This window comes from Aptenodytes patagonicus, chromosome 6, assembly GCF_965638725.1.
Source record: "Aptenodytes patagonicus chromosome 6, bAptPat1.pri.cur, whole genome shotgun sequence".
In the NCBI taxonomy this organism is placed as follows: domain Eukaryota; kingdom Metazoa; phylum Chordata; class Aves; order Sphenisciformes; family Spheniscidae; genus Aptenodytes; species Aptenodytes patagonicus.
Window position 1 is genome coordinate 33,437,706 of NC_134954.1, and position 16,754 is coordinate 33,454,459.

The window sequence follows — 16,754 nt, forward strand, 5'->3', positions numbered from 1 at the left end:
GGCACCGGCGTGACCAATGCAGCACATGGATGAACCTCTGCTGTTATTCCAACTGCATAAAAACCCACCTCTTCAGTACCTTTACTACGTACAAAAGACTTTCCTACATGACTACTTCCGTAGGAACAGCTTCTGTTGCTTATTTGCAGATGAATTGCGTATGTCCACTGTGGTCACATCTGCACTAGGTGAACTAGGTGTGCATGGAAGCACAGCCCTAATACCAGCCTACACCATAACCAAAGAGCAAACTTGGTGGTAAAGCCTTAAAAAAAACCCCAAACAACAAAACCCACCCCAAAACTGCACAGTAACCTTTCCCTTCCCAAAGGGCTGCAAGGGGAGCTCTGTTGCATGGAGTGGAGAGAACAGGACAAGACTAAAAAGACCTGTTTCCCAGGAGAGGAACACATCCAAGGTCTGCTCTAACCTGTCCTTGTTGCAAAAGCTATTAGTACCTGACAATCACTGTCATTAGCTTCCCTCAGCTTCCCACATTAGTGGTCAAGTACCCATTAAAGCTAGATTGCTGGTGGGCTAAAACTCACTCCTTTGGATTTGTAGCAAGACACCTTGTCCACAGCTGGTGTACCCCAGAGAAAAAGGAATTAAGTGCTTTTATTAGTTTGAATGAATCAATAATTAGCTACAAGCATTACAGAAAATTACGAGCAACCAGAGAGCAATGCAGAACAAACAGATGGAATAATGATCCTCTAACAGCATCATTATTAGGTGGTACAGCACATACTGGACACAGTTACACTAGGTGTCTGATACAGTCCTCCCAGTGAGCTCTAACACATCAGAAGGCGGCTATCGACTGAAAAGTGCACGCATTTAGCATCTCATGAGCTCATCCAATGGTCATTTGACATTACAGCAGAAAGTAAATTTACGGAACGACTGTCACTTCATTACAGAATAGTTTTCCATGAAAAAGAAAAGGAAATGGCATCAGGTTCTTTCTTCACATGCTGGATCTTTGATTCTTGATTCTTCTCATTCTCCAACCTACTTTAAAAAAAGGGAGGGGGGAGAAACGTCATAGCTCAAATTTTGTCTCATAATTCACAGAAATATTCAAATATCCATGGCCTCAGAAAAAATTTATTCAGCTTCACTGAGTTGCTTATTAATTTGTTTAGCATCAGAATCACACCATGAGAAATCTGTAAAAAGAAACCTGCGTATGCAAAACACTTCACATGTGCAAAAATGTCATGTCAATTGCTAATTAGTGAAAAAAAGAAAAAAAAAGAACCAGACTGCTAGAAAAATTAACAACAGTGAGATAAATAACACGGGACACAAATCAACACATACTGTAAAGTCTTAAAAGCAGAGATGGTTGAGGCTATAAGCTGGTGTTATGGTCTTCTGAGAAATGTATCTGAATTAAGAGCTACAATATGCACAAGAAATTTGAGATACGTTTTTCTAAGAGAACATGTGACTGCTTCTACAGCAGTCTGTAACTTACACTGTATCTTCAGCAAGTTTGTCACCATGGCAACCTGAAATTTTTCTGTAAGACACTTTTTTGTTTGTTAGTAGAATTTTAGGGACAGATTTGTGCCAGAAAGGAGTGTCCACACATGTGGTAGCGACACATATAGCGACCCTCTGAGACTGGCTTGTCCAGGAGCACCTGGGTCCTGCCCAGCCCTGGAGATGGGAGATGCAGGCCAAAGAACCAGGACCAGCTGCTACACTCATCACTGGGGGCCAAGTGACAAGAGAAGAAACAGGAACAAGTGGGAACATGGGAAATTCCAGCTCAGTTTAAGGAAAAATCGTCCCCCAAGAGTGCTCCAAAACTGAGCCTGGAGCCCAGAGAGGATGAGGGATCTATGTCCTGGGGTATTCAAACGCCAGCTACACAGCCTCATGAAACTGGCCCTGCTTTGAGCAGGGGTTGGGCTTCCAGAGGTCCCTCCCCATCTGCATGATTCTTTGACAAGCTCATTTCTACTGCTTGCATAATGCAACATTGAGCAGTAGGCTGGAAGACAGCTGAGAGCCCTTTCTATTCCTCCACTGAAGTACTGTTCCTCAGTGAAGTCTCCAGCAATTAAATTAAGGGGCTTGCAATCAGGCCTTAAAGACATACTGCAGTCTAAGGAATCATCCAAGCTCTGCATCCTCCAGAAGCAGGAACAATTTCCTCAGTGCAGCAGTGGGTCTAATCCTTCAAAACAGATCCAGAAGAGGTGGACAAAGGGCAAGGCTAAAATCGCTGCCATTTGGAATAGCAACAAGAAATTGTCACAGCGATTCTCCTCTCTGCTATAACACCTCTGCTTCATCCCCACACCCTGATCTGACCTGAGCATCAGGAAAGGTCCTGCCTGGGTCTGTTTCAATGTCAGTCCTTCACCTCTGAACAGATGAAAGCATGCTATCTTCTCTGCTGCAGCATATCACAGATGCCAGGTGACACCAAGGACTTAGCTATCACAGACGGATTCCAAGGCAGCAGGAATATAATGGTAGCCTGTCATTTCCTCCATGTTGCCTAAGCAATAAATTCCTCTAGCTCTCGCTCTCAAAGCTGATCCGATATGGAGCTCACGCACTATGCAACAGATCCCATTCTGCAGGGATTTTCCTTCCCTCTGATGCTTCACTTTTTTCCCCAGAAAGCAATAAGCTGCTTTCTGAGAACTGTAGAAAGTGGGGTGGGTGAATGGAGAGGAAAAAACAAAGACAGAATATAGGAAGCCATGAGAATACAAAATTGGAACTAAAATCAAGCAGCTTCTTAATGAGGACACTGAGGATAAAAGCTTTTCTTTCCCTGCCCCAGGAGGGTTATGCACCCTACTCCATTATTATTTGTCTAGAAGACAGACAAACAAGCATTCATTTCACTCTGAAGGTTGGATCCTGGATTTCTTGGGTATGAGAAGAAGAGGCCCAATGTTGCCAGTTATTCTTCCATTGGGAAAAAAACCCTAATATTCAAGGATGCCAGTCTATTCACTTCTGCTTCTGCAAGGCTGCTAATCAGCTTGTAACAACTGCCATCACCACATTCCTGCCAGCAGTGAGCTATGCCAGGTGAGAACTCAGCCCAGAGTGTCATTTTAAGAAAATGTAGAAAACTCAAGGACGAAATCACAGCCCCTTGACTTGATATAGAAGGAATCTGATTGTCTGTTAAAAAACACTTTCCTTGTGTGATTAATGACAGTAAGAGAAAATCAGTATTCACAATCTACATGTATATTGCAAGCAAAGGCAGGAGCTTTCTTCTTAGTTTTCCTGTTCAAGGAAATGAAGCGCTGCTGGAGAGACTCCAGACATAAGTCATAGATCGGACTCCACCCTGCACAAAGACAACTGCCTTAGGCAGTTGATTTTGGAAGAGCAGAGCGTTGGGGCCCTTTTCTTTTGCTTTCTGGGGTTCAAGGTGTTAGGTGAGTTTGAGTGATTTTTCAGACTCCTCGGTGATTCAGAGCCACGAACACCATAAAGCAGATTCCAGCTTAATGGAACCCAGAATTCTACATACCTGTGCACACTCAAAAAGCCTTTCATATTGTGTGTGTGCTAAACAGAATCCTTTTGGAGCAGGTGTCCCCCCTCCCCAAAAATTTCAGCAGGGGATTGACTGCATCACTAATATGCCCTTTGCTGACACTGTGGCAACTGACAGCAGCTCCAACAAGCTCTGCACATACCTGGCAGGCCAAGCTAACTAATCACCTTAACGCTTGTTGCAGGCTAAGGTTTTTAACTGGTGATCAGCTGTTGTACAGCAGCTGGCTCTCCTGCTGTCACTCGCTCATGTGCCTGAGCTATTTGTTGGAAAGAGGTTCACAGCATGACATGTGAATTCTACAATCTCCCCAGTTCCAGAGATGCACTAGGAAATAAATCCAGAAAATCTGATTAAGACTTGTCACTGGAGTAAGCTCATTAATCATTGATGTGGTTCTTTCATATGCAGTTTGCTAACTCCTGCAGGCATCAGCAGACTGGTGGGTCTGAAGACTGCAGACTTGAAAGAGTTCTTCTTTATATAACAATTGCACTGATTTTTTCCTCTTGAATATTTAGCACATTCTAATAAATAAAAAGAGCCAGAAAGCACCAGTGAGATCATTTAGCCTAGCTTCTTGCATTGAGTCAGGCACAGGATTCCCCTGAAATAATTTCTGTAGCCAAAAGGATAAGAAGATCTAGTTCAGAAAATGTAAAATCCAGCAAGAAAAACTCTTTCAGCCACTTGCCTTAGTAATTTTTGCAGTAGTCAGTTACCCATACTGTTGCATAAAAAAAAAGAACCACATTTCATTTCTCACCTGAACTTGTCTAGCTTTGCCTGTCAACAACAGGTTCTTTGAGTAAGGGATTAAAGCCTTCTATTATTAAATCGCTGTTTCCCCAGCCTCCCCCAAAATATTCTCAGCTAAGCTAAGCCAGTTGAGCTACTGCCATCTCAAAACACAGCACATATTTCCCATGCCCCACCAAACGCTGCCATCACAGTGTGGCTTGTAATCATGCCAGCCATGATCACACAGGTGCCAAAACACAGGAAAAAAAAAACATGAATAACTTTCCCTGGCCTCAAACACATGAAATAATTTGGATACTTGTGGCTCCAAATTAAACCCACAGATGAAACCCTCTAATTCTGGATACAGGTGAAATTGAGAAGTAAGACTTCTCTCCAGACTTTACAGCTAATAATAAGTCAAATCAATAAAAACAAGAGAAACAAGGAGTTTTGAAGGGTTTTGAAAATCTCCCTTAATCTCCTGATGTATCTGCCTCTGAGATGTCCAAAATCTAGGACACTGGTATGAAACACAGCTCCACAGCTGACACTTGCACCCTATCTTCAAGAGCAAGCAGAAAGTATTAAAACTCGAAATGCACCGGATTTTAAGAACGATAAATTTCTCCCCATTTGTTTCATATTCTCTTTCAAGAAGATTTTACAGCTTGCTTCTGGTTTAGAGGTTTGTTAGACATTAGATCCAGGAACACAAGGCATTTGCGATTACTGCTTAATGGGGATAACTCCTCTTGAAAACCAAAGAATTAATTTAAAATACCTGGCATTTTCCAAATGCAGATAAAAGGATGTCTTCCCATTTTGAGCACATAGACCTCCTTCCCCACAACTTTTCTGGAATATAGGTTGAAGAAAGTTCAACCCAAATTCACCCAGCCAGACTGAGACAGTTTCGCTCTCAGAAGCCAACAATGGTCAGGCATTTACAAAGTTTGTCCTTCTCTTCTCTGGAATAGAAGGTCAACCTTATGCTACTCTTCAGTAAGCCTCAGTCTTTCCACACCATCTCTTGGATTAAAGTTACCCAGAAGGACACAGAGTGCACACCAGAATGCCACTGCAACATGCTCAAGGAAGTTCAAAGACATTTAGAACAGTTAGAGATTCCTGTAAGAGGAAAGGTAGTGATTAAAACAGCATATCACCTTCTGGCTCATGGATAAACTGAAATAGCAAATGGATTTAATGAAATCATTTTTACAAAGACAGACCTGACCTAGCAGAATGACTGGGTTTTCCTTTCATATCTAGTTTCTAGGAGAGTAGGGGATATGTATCCTTCAGCACATATAGGTTTACCACAGATATGCTTATGAGTAACATGTGTTAGTTTTTAGTGAGTCATTGGTGCTAAATTACATCTAAAACTGTCTTGTTTCCAATGCAGCAGGCCTGAATTGAGCTCCACACACATGGAGCATTCAGTTCTGGCACTCTCTACAGGGACCAAAACCTGCTAATGATATGTACCCAAGCGAGTGTGCGAAACCTTTTTAATGACAAAGACATAGTGCTAAGTAATTTCCTCTTCCTTTCCCAACTACTTTAAAACTGTTTAGCATGCCAAAGAATGATCTCCATTCTGTGTTGCTAAAACTCTTTCAAAAACACTTCCCTTTAGATTAACTCCTAAGATGGCAGGTAAAATATCAGCAGCAATAAGAGCTGCTCCCACGTGGAGCCTCAGAAGTAGGTCCGCAAAGGTGGTTTGTGTAGGATAGGCCTTGCCAGCTCCAATGAATCATGAGTGTCTTTCATTATCATTCCCATTAATTGGGCACCAAACATCTCCTTCACAGCTTCTCTGCAACAAACACTTACCCTGGGTAAACTGCATCTTGGTTCTCCCAGATACCTTATTACCCTGTTCAATTTTTGTTTGCTGAACTGTGCAGCCTCAGTGTTCTATTGCATTAGATTCAGCACAAAGACATGGCCATTTCTCCAAGAGTTTGCTGTATAAATAGACACACAACAAGTCGTGAGTGTGAGGAGAGCACCAGCACAAAAATGGCAGGTGATGATGAAAGACTGGGGCAGAAAGGGGCACCCAACAACTCATCTGTGTCTTTGCCAATACACAGCCAGGGCATGTTCCAGATCCCACAGCCAAGTGATACACCCCTGCTAAGGGCAACTAGTTTAGGTAAGGTCCAAAGTATCCATGAAACATCAGACAGAAGCATGTCTCTGCCAGCCAAGAGAGATGGAGGCAAAAAGGCAGAACTGTAGCTCAAGGCTTGAGCCCTATGCTGAACTCAGGCCAGCAGATTGGTTTTCTTGCACACTGTTCACACTACCTGCAGACCAGGACACTGGTGTTTGCATGAGCATGTGGGATGGACTACTCGAGAGCTAGTGAAAGCCATGAGCTCTGTAGTTGGATGTCTTCCTAGGAGTGAAGCAACAAGAGGAAAACCAAAAACATCTTCTGCTGGTCAGACCCTTGCTCTGTGAGACTTCCCGTAGGCACCAGAGATTGCCACCCCATGAACATTTGTCGATGGTGCTGATAGTGCTGTTTGTACTCTGTGTCACTGAATTTCCCCATAAGCGAGTCCTACAAATGCCCAGAGTAAAATGGCTTTTAACATGCTTGCAGCCAAGAAGCACATTCCCAAAGAGGTTCTTTATCCTGAGCAGTCACTTTCCCACCCTGCCCCAAAACCTCCAAACCTAGGGTGCATAAAAGCTACAGTTTGAATTGTACTCACCCAATCCATATTATTCAATCTTGTCAGAGCTGAAATAGCTGGGTTTATGCCAGTCTCCACGGCTGCTGTCTCTTCCCCTTGAAGGGAAGGCTTCGGGAGCAAATACATCTTTTTAAAAAAGAACACGGAGACATACATGAGTGTTATATGCTTTCAAACATGTGTTCGTTCAGCATTCTGCACAATATCAGGACAACCTCAAGGATGCACACAAGTACTGGTTATGAGAGCACAAATCTGGCAATCCAGAAAATGCGTACACAGAGTATACAAACCTCAGCATTGCCCTACTTTGGAGCCTAATGCCCTCCCTGCTTCCTCAATGGGACACCCCTCTGCACAGGAAAAAGCAGCTGGGCGTGACATGAGCAAACTGCTGGTCTTCCATTTTTTCTTCTCCCTCAGACAGGTGATCTTCGGATGGTCCAAACAGATGATCCAAAAGGCAAAACAACATGTGCCAGGAGAGTCCAGCATGGCACAAACGGCTTACCTTCTCTGCGTCTGCTGCCTCGCCTGTTGGGGTTCATTATTGGCATATGCATCATCTGTAAATTAAAGACATTTCTTTAAAAAGCTCATCTGTCAGGAAGTCCGCCTCTCCTTCATTTCCTCAGGTACTATGTGATCACTGAAGTAATTCCAAACTTCATTATTAATTTCTCTGAAAACAAGATTACTGCTGATACTATTGCAAAGCAGTGATGTTGCTAAGGAAGTCTGCAGTTGCAGGTAGGCTCTCAGGTTAACATCTTTCGTACTTCATATCTCACCTGACCATACTGTAGTACAGATACAGCCAGGACAGCAGAGCCTGGAGAGCAGAGCTAGTCTGTTGCAGTCACACAGGACACCTCTTTGAGTCATTTATCCCAAATTACTCTTTTAAATGCTCTCTATACTCTTCTTTTGTTAGTCTCTATCCCAGTAATATGATCCCAGCCTCAGCCAATCACAATTCCTTCTCCTATCCAAATGCCACCAGCACTACGGGAGCTACACCAACACCATCCACAGTGAACCAGGCTGAGATCCCTTGAACTGAGTTACAGCTCTAGAGCAAGAGCTGCAGTGCACTTGCTGCAGCCCTCTGCAGAAAGAAGTACTTCCCTTTTCATGTGCAATAATTCCCTTTGGCATTTATTCCTTATTAACATTGCAGGAAGTATATTCCCCAGCAGGAATATTGGCAGCAGTACTGAATTTTAAGTGATGGTTAAAGAAGACTTGCAGGAAGATCTCTACTTGTAAAAGCAAGTGTTTATACTGAGTGCCCTATTAAACAAGGGTTACGCTTAACCCACAGAGGACAGACTGAACATCCAAGACTACCTTACATATTTCAGTACTTCACATGCAGTCTTTCTGCTTTGCAAATCAAGAATTCCTGTCGTGCATTCACTAGCTAGCTTTGAATAGAGATTCTGAACAAACAAAAAAAAATAATTACAAGCTAATTTGGCAATTCAAACCAAGAGAAGGTGACACAGAATCCTATTTGCTTCAAGTTATTCATTTAGTCACTTGCACTTTCCAAACATAAAAGCTGTCCATACCCTCTGGCACCTTGCTGGTGAAACTATCTTTGTTCCCTGAATATAATACTCAAGCACAACACCCACTGTAAATCTGTGTTGTAAGTGCAGGCACCCAGGTTCAAGTGTCAGTTCATGGAAAAAGTGGACACTGGCATGATTTGAAAACAGCTAGCAGGAATTCACAGGTTGGGTCGGCATTTAACCACACCTTAAAAACCAAATAAGAGCTCAAAAAGGGAACACAAATCTCAGTAGAGCAAATCTTCTGCAGCTATACTGTGATGACATGCTCAGCTGAGAGCTGGTTTTGGTAACAGAGCCAGAGCCATCGGTATTTGTTGCTGTCTACAAGATGTGCCAATCACTGTTCTCCAGGCACATACTCTATATGTCAATGAGGAGTGTCGGAGTTGGTGGATGTGCCAGACTGCTGCAGAGATTCACACTCTCCCCAGGCATCCATCAAGCAAGGTCAAACCTCTCAGCTGATGGAAAGTGAAGCATTACAGGAGACAGCTGGATTTCAAACCACATTCAGTTTTCTGATCAAGACCTCCAACTGCAACAGGAGTTGCATTTCACACACAGACACCTGATTTCTCCTTAAAAGAGGATGAGCAGAATTTTTGCTCCCCCAGGCAGCAAAAATCAGTTTTTCCCTTTCTTACCTCCTCGCTGCTCATCGATTCGGAGCTGGATGTGCCACGATGGCACTGCACAATAATGCTCGAGATCAGCTCGCCGGAGACTTCCACAACACTTCTGCAGAAAGTGGTTGGCTGTAACAGATTAACAGATCAAAATGGAGCAAATCTTGTAGAGCAAAGCTACAGTACAAACCCTTTCATGGGAGTTTCATTGGGGGTGGGAACTTGTACAGGGATTTTAAAAACAAATTTCAAAAGGAAGAAACTCAAGCAAGGTTATACACCTACAAATTATTGGAGCAGACTGCAGCCAGATGAATATATTCTGGCAGCGTATGACTACACACAAGTTATTGCTCCACAATTGCATGTTAGCTGTATGAAGCCTTGAGCCTGCTCGAGGCAGAAGAAAACCTCCAAATCCTTTTCATGGCTCTGGCATCACCAAGCACAAACAGAAGAGCTGTGCAGGGCTATGCTGATGGCAGCTCCAGCTCTAAAAGTTAAACTACCTTTAAAGAAGTTGTCTCTAAGATTTGACAGAAGCTCCAGCAAAACCTGCACCCAAGTTTGGAAAACAGAGATCCTCACACTATCTTTCATACCGTATTGCCCCAAGAGGAAAAGAAGAGGGATGGTGTCTGTTTAGGATACAGTGATAACTTTGCAGCAGCCAACCTTGCGTCTTTAAAGAAAACCTGCAACAACCATCAATTCCATGTTGTCCCATCTACACACACACACAAGCTGCTTAGCTCAAGAGTAGCAATACTTGAAGAGACGTTTACCTCCCTCTTCATGGAGTAAACTACCTCCTGAGTTAGTAGCATGACTCACAAGCTATGAGAAAAGCCTTTGCACCATCTGTTCAGTGCCTTCCCAGAATCCCTCCTCTTCCCTAAAGACTGTTCCCAGGAAGGGCAGATAAGTTTGGCAGCCATTCACAGAGGAAAAAGACGTGAGAAGAGCTCAGCTTGGAGCAGCACAAAGAACCAGCAATAATCTCTGTGGAAGCCTGACACACAGTATGGCATCATTGCACAGAGGGACTCAAGAGCTACTCCACATGCTTTGTAAAATTTATGCAAGCAGTTAGGACAAAACCACTCAGAAGCTTGCAATGGGAGTCATGTTTTGTCAAAAATAACTGTGCACAGTGAAGTCCAGATTCAAAGATGATATATTTACACCAAAGCTGGTCATGTAAGAATCAGAGCACAGCAAGAGCCTATATCAAGAAAGAGCCTGATCCGTGTTTATTTCAGGCTGAAAAGAGAGTTGAAAATCTGAAAGATTAGCACTGTCAGCACAGAGTGGGAATCTGCACTACATAGGAAGATAAGCTTTTATCTGGTGCCTAGATGCATGATAGACAAAAGCAGGTCAAACATCAGTTTTTCCACACTCTTATCTTAGAAAAGAAGCCACACCTTCCTTCTAGGATTTGATCCCAATGCACACAGACACTTTCACTACATGCTGCTCCAAGACACGTGTCCTCTCTTTTCAGCTCAGAGCAGTTTCTATATTCCCCACTGACCATGCAGAAGAGTTTCCCAGCAGCGACCCTTCCCATCTAACATCCGCTCCATGCTGCAGGTTGTATTGTTTGGGTTCGGTTTTGTTTTCAGAAAGCCAGTTGTTCTTCATTCTTCAGCACCAGTGGAGTTTCAACATATCCTGAGAACATCCTGCACGGAGTGGGGGTTTCACATTCACACCAGATGCACTTACCACGAAAGGCCCTATTTTGAAGTCACATGTGAACGGGTCTCTCCCTGAAGCTTTCGTGCACACAGTTTCACGAATGCTGAACTGCAGCTCTAGTCTATAAGCATCGGTGTTCCACATGTCAATCTGGTAAAAGGAAGGTCAACACAACATCTAATTAGTGCCTGTCATTCTTCTATGCCCACTACATGGCAACCTTGCTTCTTTGTCAAGCAGAAGCAAGACATAAGGGCATTGTGGCTCAGTGCCCAATTTAGAGCAGATTACTGTGTGTGAGAAAGGGTATTTTATTGTGCTCAGGAGATACTCTCTTAGGCAGATTTGGTAACAGAAACATAGAACAGCTCTCCACGGGGGTTTTGCTTGAAACCCCACAGCCCATTGCGGAATCCTTCTGCTGCTCAGAGTCGGTTGGGGGGGCTATAGCTGTCAAAGGTAGATAAGCATAGCATTACCTCTGCATGCTACCCCCTCTTCTGTGGGAACCAGGGTGCTAACAGCTCTGCTTTGGATATCTAGACTGCTGGGAAGCCTATTGCAAATACATGACTTTTGGAAAGTAAATCACACGACTGCAAGCAATTGAATTAATGCAGTTTATAGAGTCACTCCTTGTCAGCTCAGATGCCTCAATGGGCAGCATGCATTGCCACACTGCAAGCTTCAGAGAGTTTGGTTGCTTTTGTTGACACGTTAGGATTTTCTTCTCTCCTTCTCAGAGTCTAATCAAGATGGGAGACACAACAAAAAAATATAAACAACAAAAACCCCACTGCTTTCAAGCACTTTTTTTTTCCAAATTAGATCAATCCAAAAGTCATCTTGTCATTCATTCTTGCAGAAGACTTCATACATGCCATCTATAGAAACAGAATGGTTCTGAGGATGTTCAGGAGCATGGGCATGTTAACTTTAAATTAGGAAGCTTTATCTCCTTAACTCTGGGTGTCCCATATAATTCTTAGCAACACAAATTAAAACAGATAAGGGTTTTCTGCCTGCATTTAGACACTAGTAGATTTAAACCAGAATTGGTGTGTAGAGACAGATGATGTAAACACAGATTGGAAAAAGAATCCTAAATGTGTTTGTGGTGGCATTTAATTAGCAGTGCAGACATTCAGCTGAGACCTTCAGATGAACCAGGTTACTTTATGCCCAAAGCAAAGCAGTTAGCTGGAGGTATTTAAAAACATCAGTTTTGAACAAAATCGTACAAGATTTTGTTCTAGGGGTGGAAATGTTGAACTCCTAAAGTATTTTTAATTACAAACCAACATACAAAGAATATTTAGGTTCCTAAAGCCATAGCTTCAGATAATGCCCCAAACCCACCCTCTTCCAAACAACATCAGAAAACTCCAACTAAATCTGGCTTTCCAGGATTGGGTGAAAAAGAGTTTTCCACCACAGCAGAGCATATTCCAGGTAAAGGATCTCCGTTGTCTGCGCACTTACTCTTGTGACATGGCTCCTGACAACACCATACAGGTTTGTCCCCCAAGACTGAGAATTGATCCTTGCAATGGAAGCATTGAGAGCCTCTTCTGTGACAGGGAGTTCATAGTCGTACACTGGAAACCCTGAGACGGAGGCACAGTTCCATTAAAAGTTCAGTGTGGTCTTGTACTTTTCCTCCCTAAGCCACCATAAGGAAAAGGACGTGGTTCCATTCTGAGCAACTTACCTGAACAGGAGAAAACACTCAGTGTGAGGACAAAAATTAAGATCCTCATAGCGTGCCTTCCAAAATCCTCTGGTCCTTTCCCTTTCTAAGCAAGGGTTTCCAGTGCATATTCCTCTGTCTTTAAATAAATGCAGCCTTGATCCTACACCTGACCTTCCTGTGCCCAAGCTCTGCTACAAACATTGCACTTTAAACAGAATTGATCCAAGAGTAAATATTTGCTGTCAGCTTTTCTCCATTTAGTAGTAGTGCTCTGATAAGAGATGGACTGCAGTGCCTTTTTCCCAGGACTGCAACTAAAAGGGAGCACTGAATTCCTGATTTCTCCATAGCCAAGCCAAAATCTAGTTATTTTGTTCACTTTTAGCCATTAGTTTTCCATGTGGTGAGTCAACTCTTTCCTTAGCACCGGACCCAGCACCTTTGTGTCTCGGCAGCAATTTTCAGCACTTACAACCTGGTGTTCCCCAAGGAGGGGATGATTCCCCAGCATGGAATGGGAATCCACACACATGGACCTGTCTGACACCACCACCCTGCAGACCAAAGCATCCAGCAGAAGCCTCCCTGACACGAGGCACACGCCAGAGCCTTGGGACACCCCAGGTCTCTTTGCCTTGCAAGCTCCTGGGACCTCTGCTATTTGGTACGTGCCAGAAGACCTCCCACATTGCTTTGACTCTTGCCAAGCCTGAGCCCAGCTAACCAAACAAGTAAATGGCTGTGGACATTTGGTTCCCCCTGTCAGATCCCCCTGATGCTCGGGCTTCAGTTTCAGCACAGAAATTAATGGGATTTTTGGAAAATTATGGCCTGACTACAGTACTGAAAACATCATAAGGAAGTAGAGGGACAAGCTGGACACAACACCTCAGCTCTTAGCTAACTGGAGCCAGACAGCAACGGGGCAAGGTGTTCGCTATACCCTCTCCAACACACAGCACTCAGCACTTGCTAATCTTGGTTTCCAGATACAGACAACATATCTTATCATTCTACCACAACTACCCCACAACAGAGCCACTGAAACACTTCTAGCAAGATTCAGAGGCGCAGCTGGGCTTTAAGTGCTTAAAGGCTGTCCATGGGAGTTGGGAGGGAAACTGCTGCCTTCAAACAAGTTCACCCATTGCTGACTGTTCACAAGGCAGAGATGTGTCTAACCATGCTCATTTTGAAGATCCCGTGTGTGAAATTCCTTCATTAACCTTCAAATAGCAGTTCCACTTGAATTATGTGGCATAGGGTCATTTTAAGAACTTCCCAAATGACAAGCACTCAAGGAAAGACAGGGGAGCATCCAAGTTACCAGGGCTCAGATTTAATAACGAAGAGGATAAAGTTGCTTCTAGTTGTTAGGTTGTCAGATTGCAGGATGGCAGCCGATCACAAGGTTGCACACTGGGGGGATCTGACTCCTTGGGTGACAGATGGAGTCGGGTAAGTATCACTCACACTGCAAGTACTTTAAGGCAAAGACCCATAAAGGCAATGCACTTCTAAGACACAATAGAAACCGCTGCCCAGGTGTGGACCTTGATGGTCACTGGATTCCTTCCCCATTGTTGCTGCGAGATCCTAGAAGAGGAACCTGTTTAGCCATGGTACATCCCAGGAAAGAGTTTGTTTGCCAGTTGGTAGAGCTGCACATGAGCACAGAGACTGTGCTAGGAACAAGCCATGCCTGGGGGGGACAAGCAGACACAGCGCAAAACAGGAACCTTGCCGGGGCCACATTACTGGCTAGTGCCACACCACGTGTGTGCCATCCCACCCAAGCACTGCTTTGAGAGAGGTGGATGTGGGTGCATATTCCAAAAAGGGGTGGGCATTTTTTACCAGCCAACTTGGATTTCAGCACTGGGAACATGATCAAAAACGCCGATTGAAACTTTGCCCAGTCAAAAGCCAGAGCGTCTTCTGTGCATCCATTCTCCTTGTTCACTGTTCAGCTGAAGACGCTCTCTCCTGGCTCTTGGACACACTCACCTGTAGCAGGGTCTGCCCTTCCTGCTTCCCAGTTCTCCTTAACTGCTGTCTGTGCCACAGGGAGGCTGGTAATATTCTTCTGTGGCTACAGCCACACCAGAGCACCACAATGCAGAGGATTTAAACTGAGCTGGAGATTCTCAAGAACAGAGTCTGTTGCGCTATGCCCAACTTTTCTGCAACCAGAGCCAAGACCACGCTCCCCCAGATCAAGGAGGAAACCTTCCGATACACTGTTTGACCTGCTTCTGTGGTGGTTTCTCTGCAATCAGTCATGCTGCTGCTGCGGTAATGAAACACAACAACGAGATAGCTCAAACTACTTGAATGGAAAGAACTCGCCATTTGGAGCCCCAAAGTCATTATTGTTTTCCAGCATGCTTCACCACCAACTTGCTGTGGTAGTTTGGATAACATCAGGCTTTCAACTTCATCCCTAGAAAAGGAACCATCTGCCTCTTGTATGTGGGGACCGGTTAATATTCCACCAGAACCTGAATATGTAAAATTGCTTCCTAACTGCCGAGCCACAGCATTGTAGCCAGTCCAGTAGTAATTTTAACTATTGAACAGGGTTTAAAGATTTTCCTCTTAGAGTAGCTACTAGGAAATGCTGCCAGCAGTAGTAAGGCTGAGTGGGGCTTGAAAATAAAATTGTTTAATGAAATGAAAGGTCCTCTGCAGAGCTCTGGCTTTGCTTTGCAGCATTCAGAGAACAGAGATGTTTGATATTCCACCTCTCTGAATCCTGGCTCATTAAGTCTGTAATGAACTTGGTAAATATTTCTCTTATCTCTCCACAGTTACATTTATACACTTCAGTAGATTCGTGTTACAGCAAAATTGGTTTCATTCGCTGTCCATGTCAGAGGCGCGTTTGGGTTGAGGGTGCTCAACCCAAACAGAGACAGGACCTGGGGAAGAGGTAGAGAAACTGGGGGTCGGCAGAATGGGAATAGGGAGAAGGGAAAGTCTGTGAAGAAAACAGGCTCAGGCACGTGCTCGCGGGAGGAAAGGAAAGTCTGAGCAGGGCGCAGCATCATCCCCACTCACAGGTAATGCCTCTCCACAGGTACCACCCGCCTAGTGCTAACGGGCCAGGCATAGCCAACAGAAGGATGGGGTATTTTCCTTTGGGGCCGGGGTTTGAAAAGAAGCATTCTTGGGAAACCTCTGTTTTCAGTAGATTTAAGCACTGGAACCAATTTTACATTTTCAGACTCGAAGTGCCCCAAGTTCTGGGTTTCTGAGGAGGTCTGAGGTTTTCACTTTGGACTGGAGACTGTAACGGAAGCTTCAGGTTAGGAAATGCCACTAAAATTGTGAAGAGCAACTGGAATTCAGCCTGAAATTCAATACTTTGCAGAAGGCCTCTGAGGTCAAATTCCTGAACCCAAGAGACTCTTCATTTATTGGCACATTCAGAACAGAAAGTTGTTGTTTCACCTATGCTAAGAAAACAACAGGCATGGCCACACAGACCAAGGACAACATGCTCTTGAAAGAGCAAAGCATCATTCCTTTCCTGTAGAGTCCAGCTCCTGGCATTTGCCGATAAGGACCCTGCCACAGATTACTCAGTACTACAAGCCATTTTGGTGAATGGTGCCATGGCACGTGGAGAAGTGACAAAAGGTGAAGCCTTTGCCTCCAACTGAAAACAGGGCAGGACAAAATGGAGAAGGTGCAAAAAATGAGACAATAAGTGTTTCTGACATGTTGCCTGCTGCCTTCCACATCCCTGGGAATTATACAGGCTTTCATGGGAAGACGACCCAGACACCACACAGCACTGGGGAGAAGCCACAAATTTCATCTGCAGCTTTATGAAGGCTTCTGGCTGCAGCGGCAGCAACGGAGCTCATAATGTCTCTGATCAGGGTAACATTTTTTTCCCCCAATTAACCAGACTGAAGAAGTTTGAGAGTACTTTTAGAGAGAGCTTGCAGAGCAGACAGAAAAAGGGTACGGGCACATACATATACATCTTTTTAGAAAGGGCAAATGTTATAGTTAAACCCCCAAAATACAAAACTTCTTGAAACGTGAGAGGGGGCAAGATGGAGAAAGACTCTTCACAAATTAAGGACTAAACTTTGACTCTACTACCAGCAAATTCCAGATGCCAAGCACCTTGGG

General features: G+C 44.1%; 1 protein-coding gene across 3 annotated transcripts; it reads right to left on the bottom strand.

The window, feature by feature from the left end:
• Positions 1 to 589: 589 nt before the first annotated feature.
• SPP2 (secreted phosphoprotein 2) lies at positions 590 to 12,775 on the bottom strand. Of its 3 annotated transcripts, none has more exons than XM_076342028.1 (7): positions 12,627 to 12,775; positions 12,398 to 12,522; positions 10,943 to 11,065; positions 9,230 to 9,340; positions 7,517 to 7,571; positions 7,024 to 7,131; positions 590 to 1,014 (listed from the first exon to the last, which is right to left on the bottom strand). In XM_076342028.1, exons 1-6 carry the CDS (start codon positions 12,673 to 12,675, stop codon positions 7,034 to 7,036), a joined length of 561 nt encoding a protein of 186 aa, XP_076198143.1. In that variant the 5' UTR covers positions 12,676 to 12,775; the 3' UTR covers positions 590 to 1,014; positions 7,024 to 7,033. The 3 variants fall into 3 exon arrangements, with proteins under 3 accessions (XP_076198143.1, XP_076198144.1, XP_076198145.1); XM_076342029.1 differs by having other exon boundaries at positions 590 to 1,017; XM_076342030.1 differs by lacking the exon at positions 12,398 to 12,522.
• Between the last annotated feature and the right edge of the window lie 3,979 nt (positions 12,776 to 16,754).

Bases quoted from the DNA above. Each gene is read 5' to 3' on its own strand.
- SPP2 (XM_076342028.1), bottom strand. From the start codon at position 12,675: ATGAGGATCTTAATTTTTGTCCTCACACTGAGTGTTTTCTCCTGTTCA. The intron at 12,523-12,626 runs GTAAGTTGCTCA...CCTCCGTCTCAG, and splicing joins GAGTGTTTTCTCCTGTTCAG to GGTTTCCAGTGTACGACTAT. The intron at 11,066-12,397 runs GTAAGTGCGCAG...TCCTTTTACCAG, and splicing joins TCAGGAGCCATGTCACAAGA to ATTGACATGTGGAACACCGA.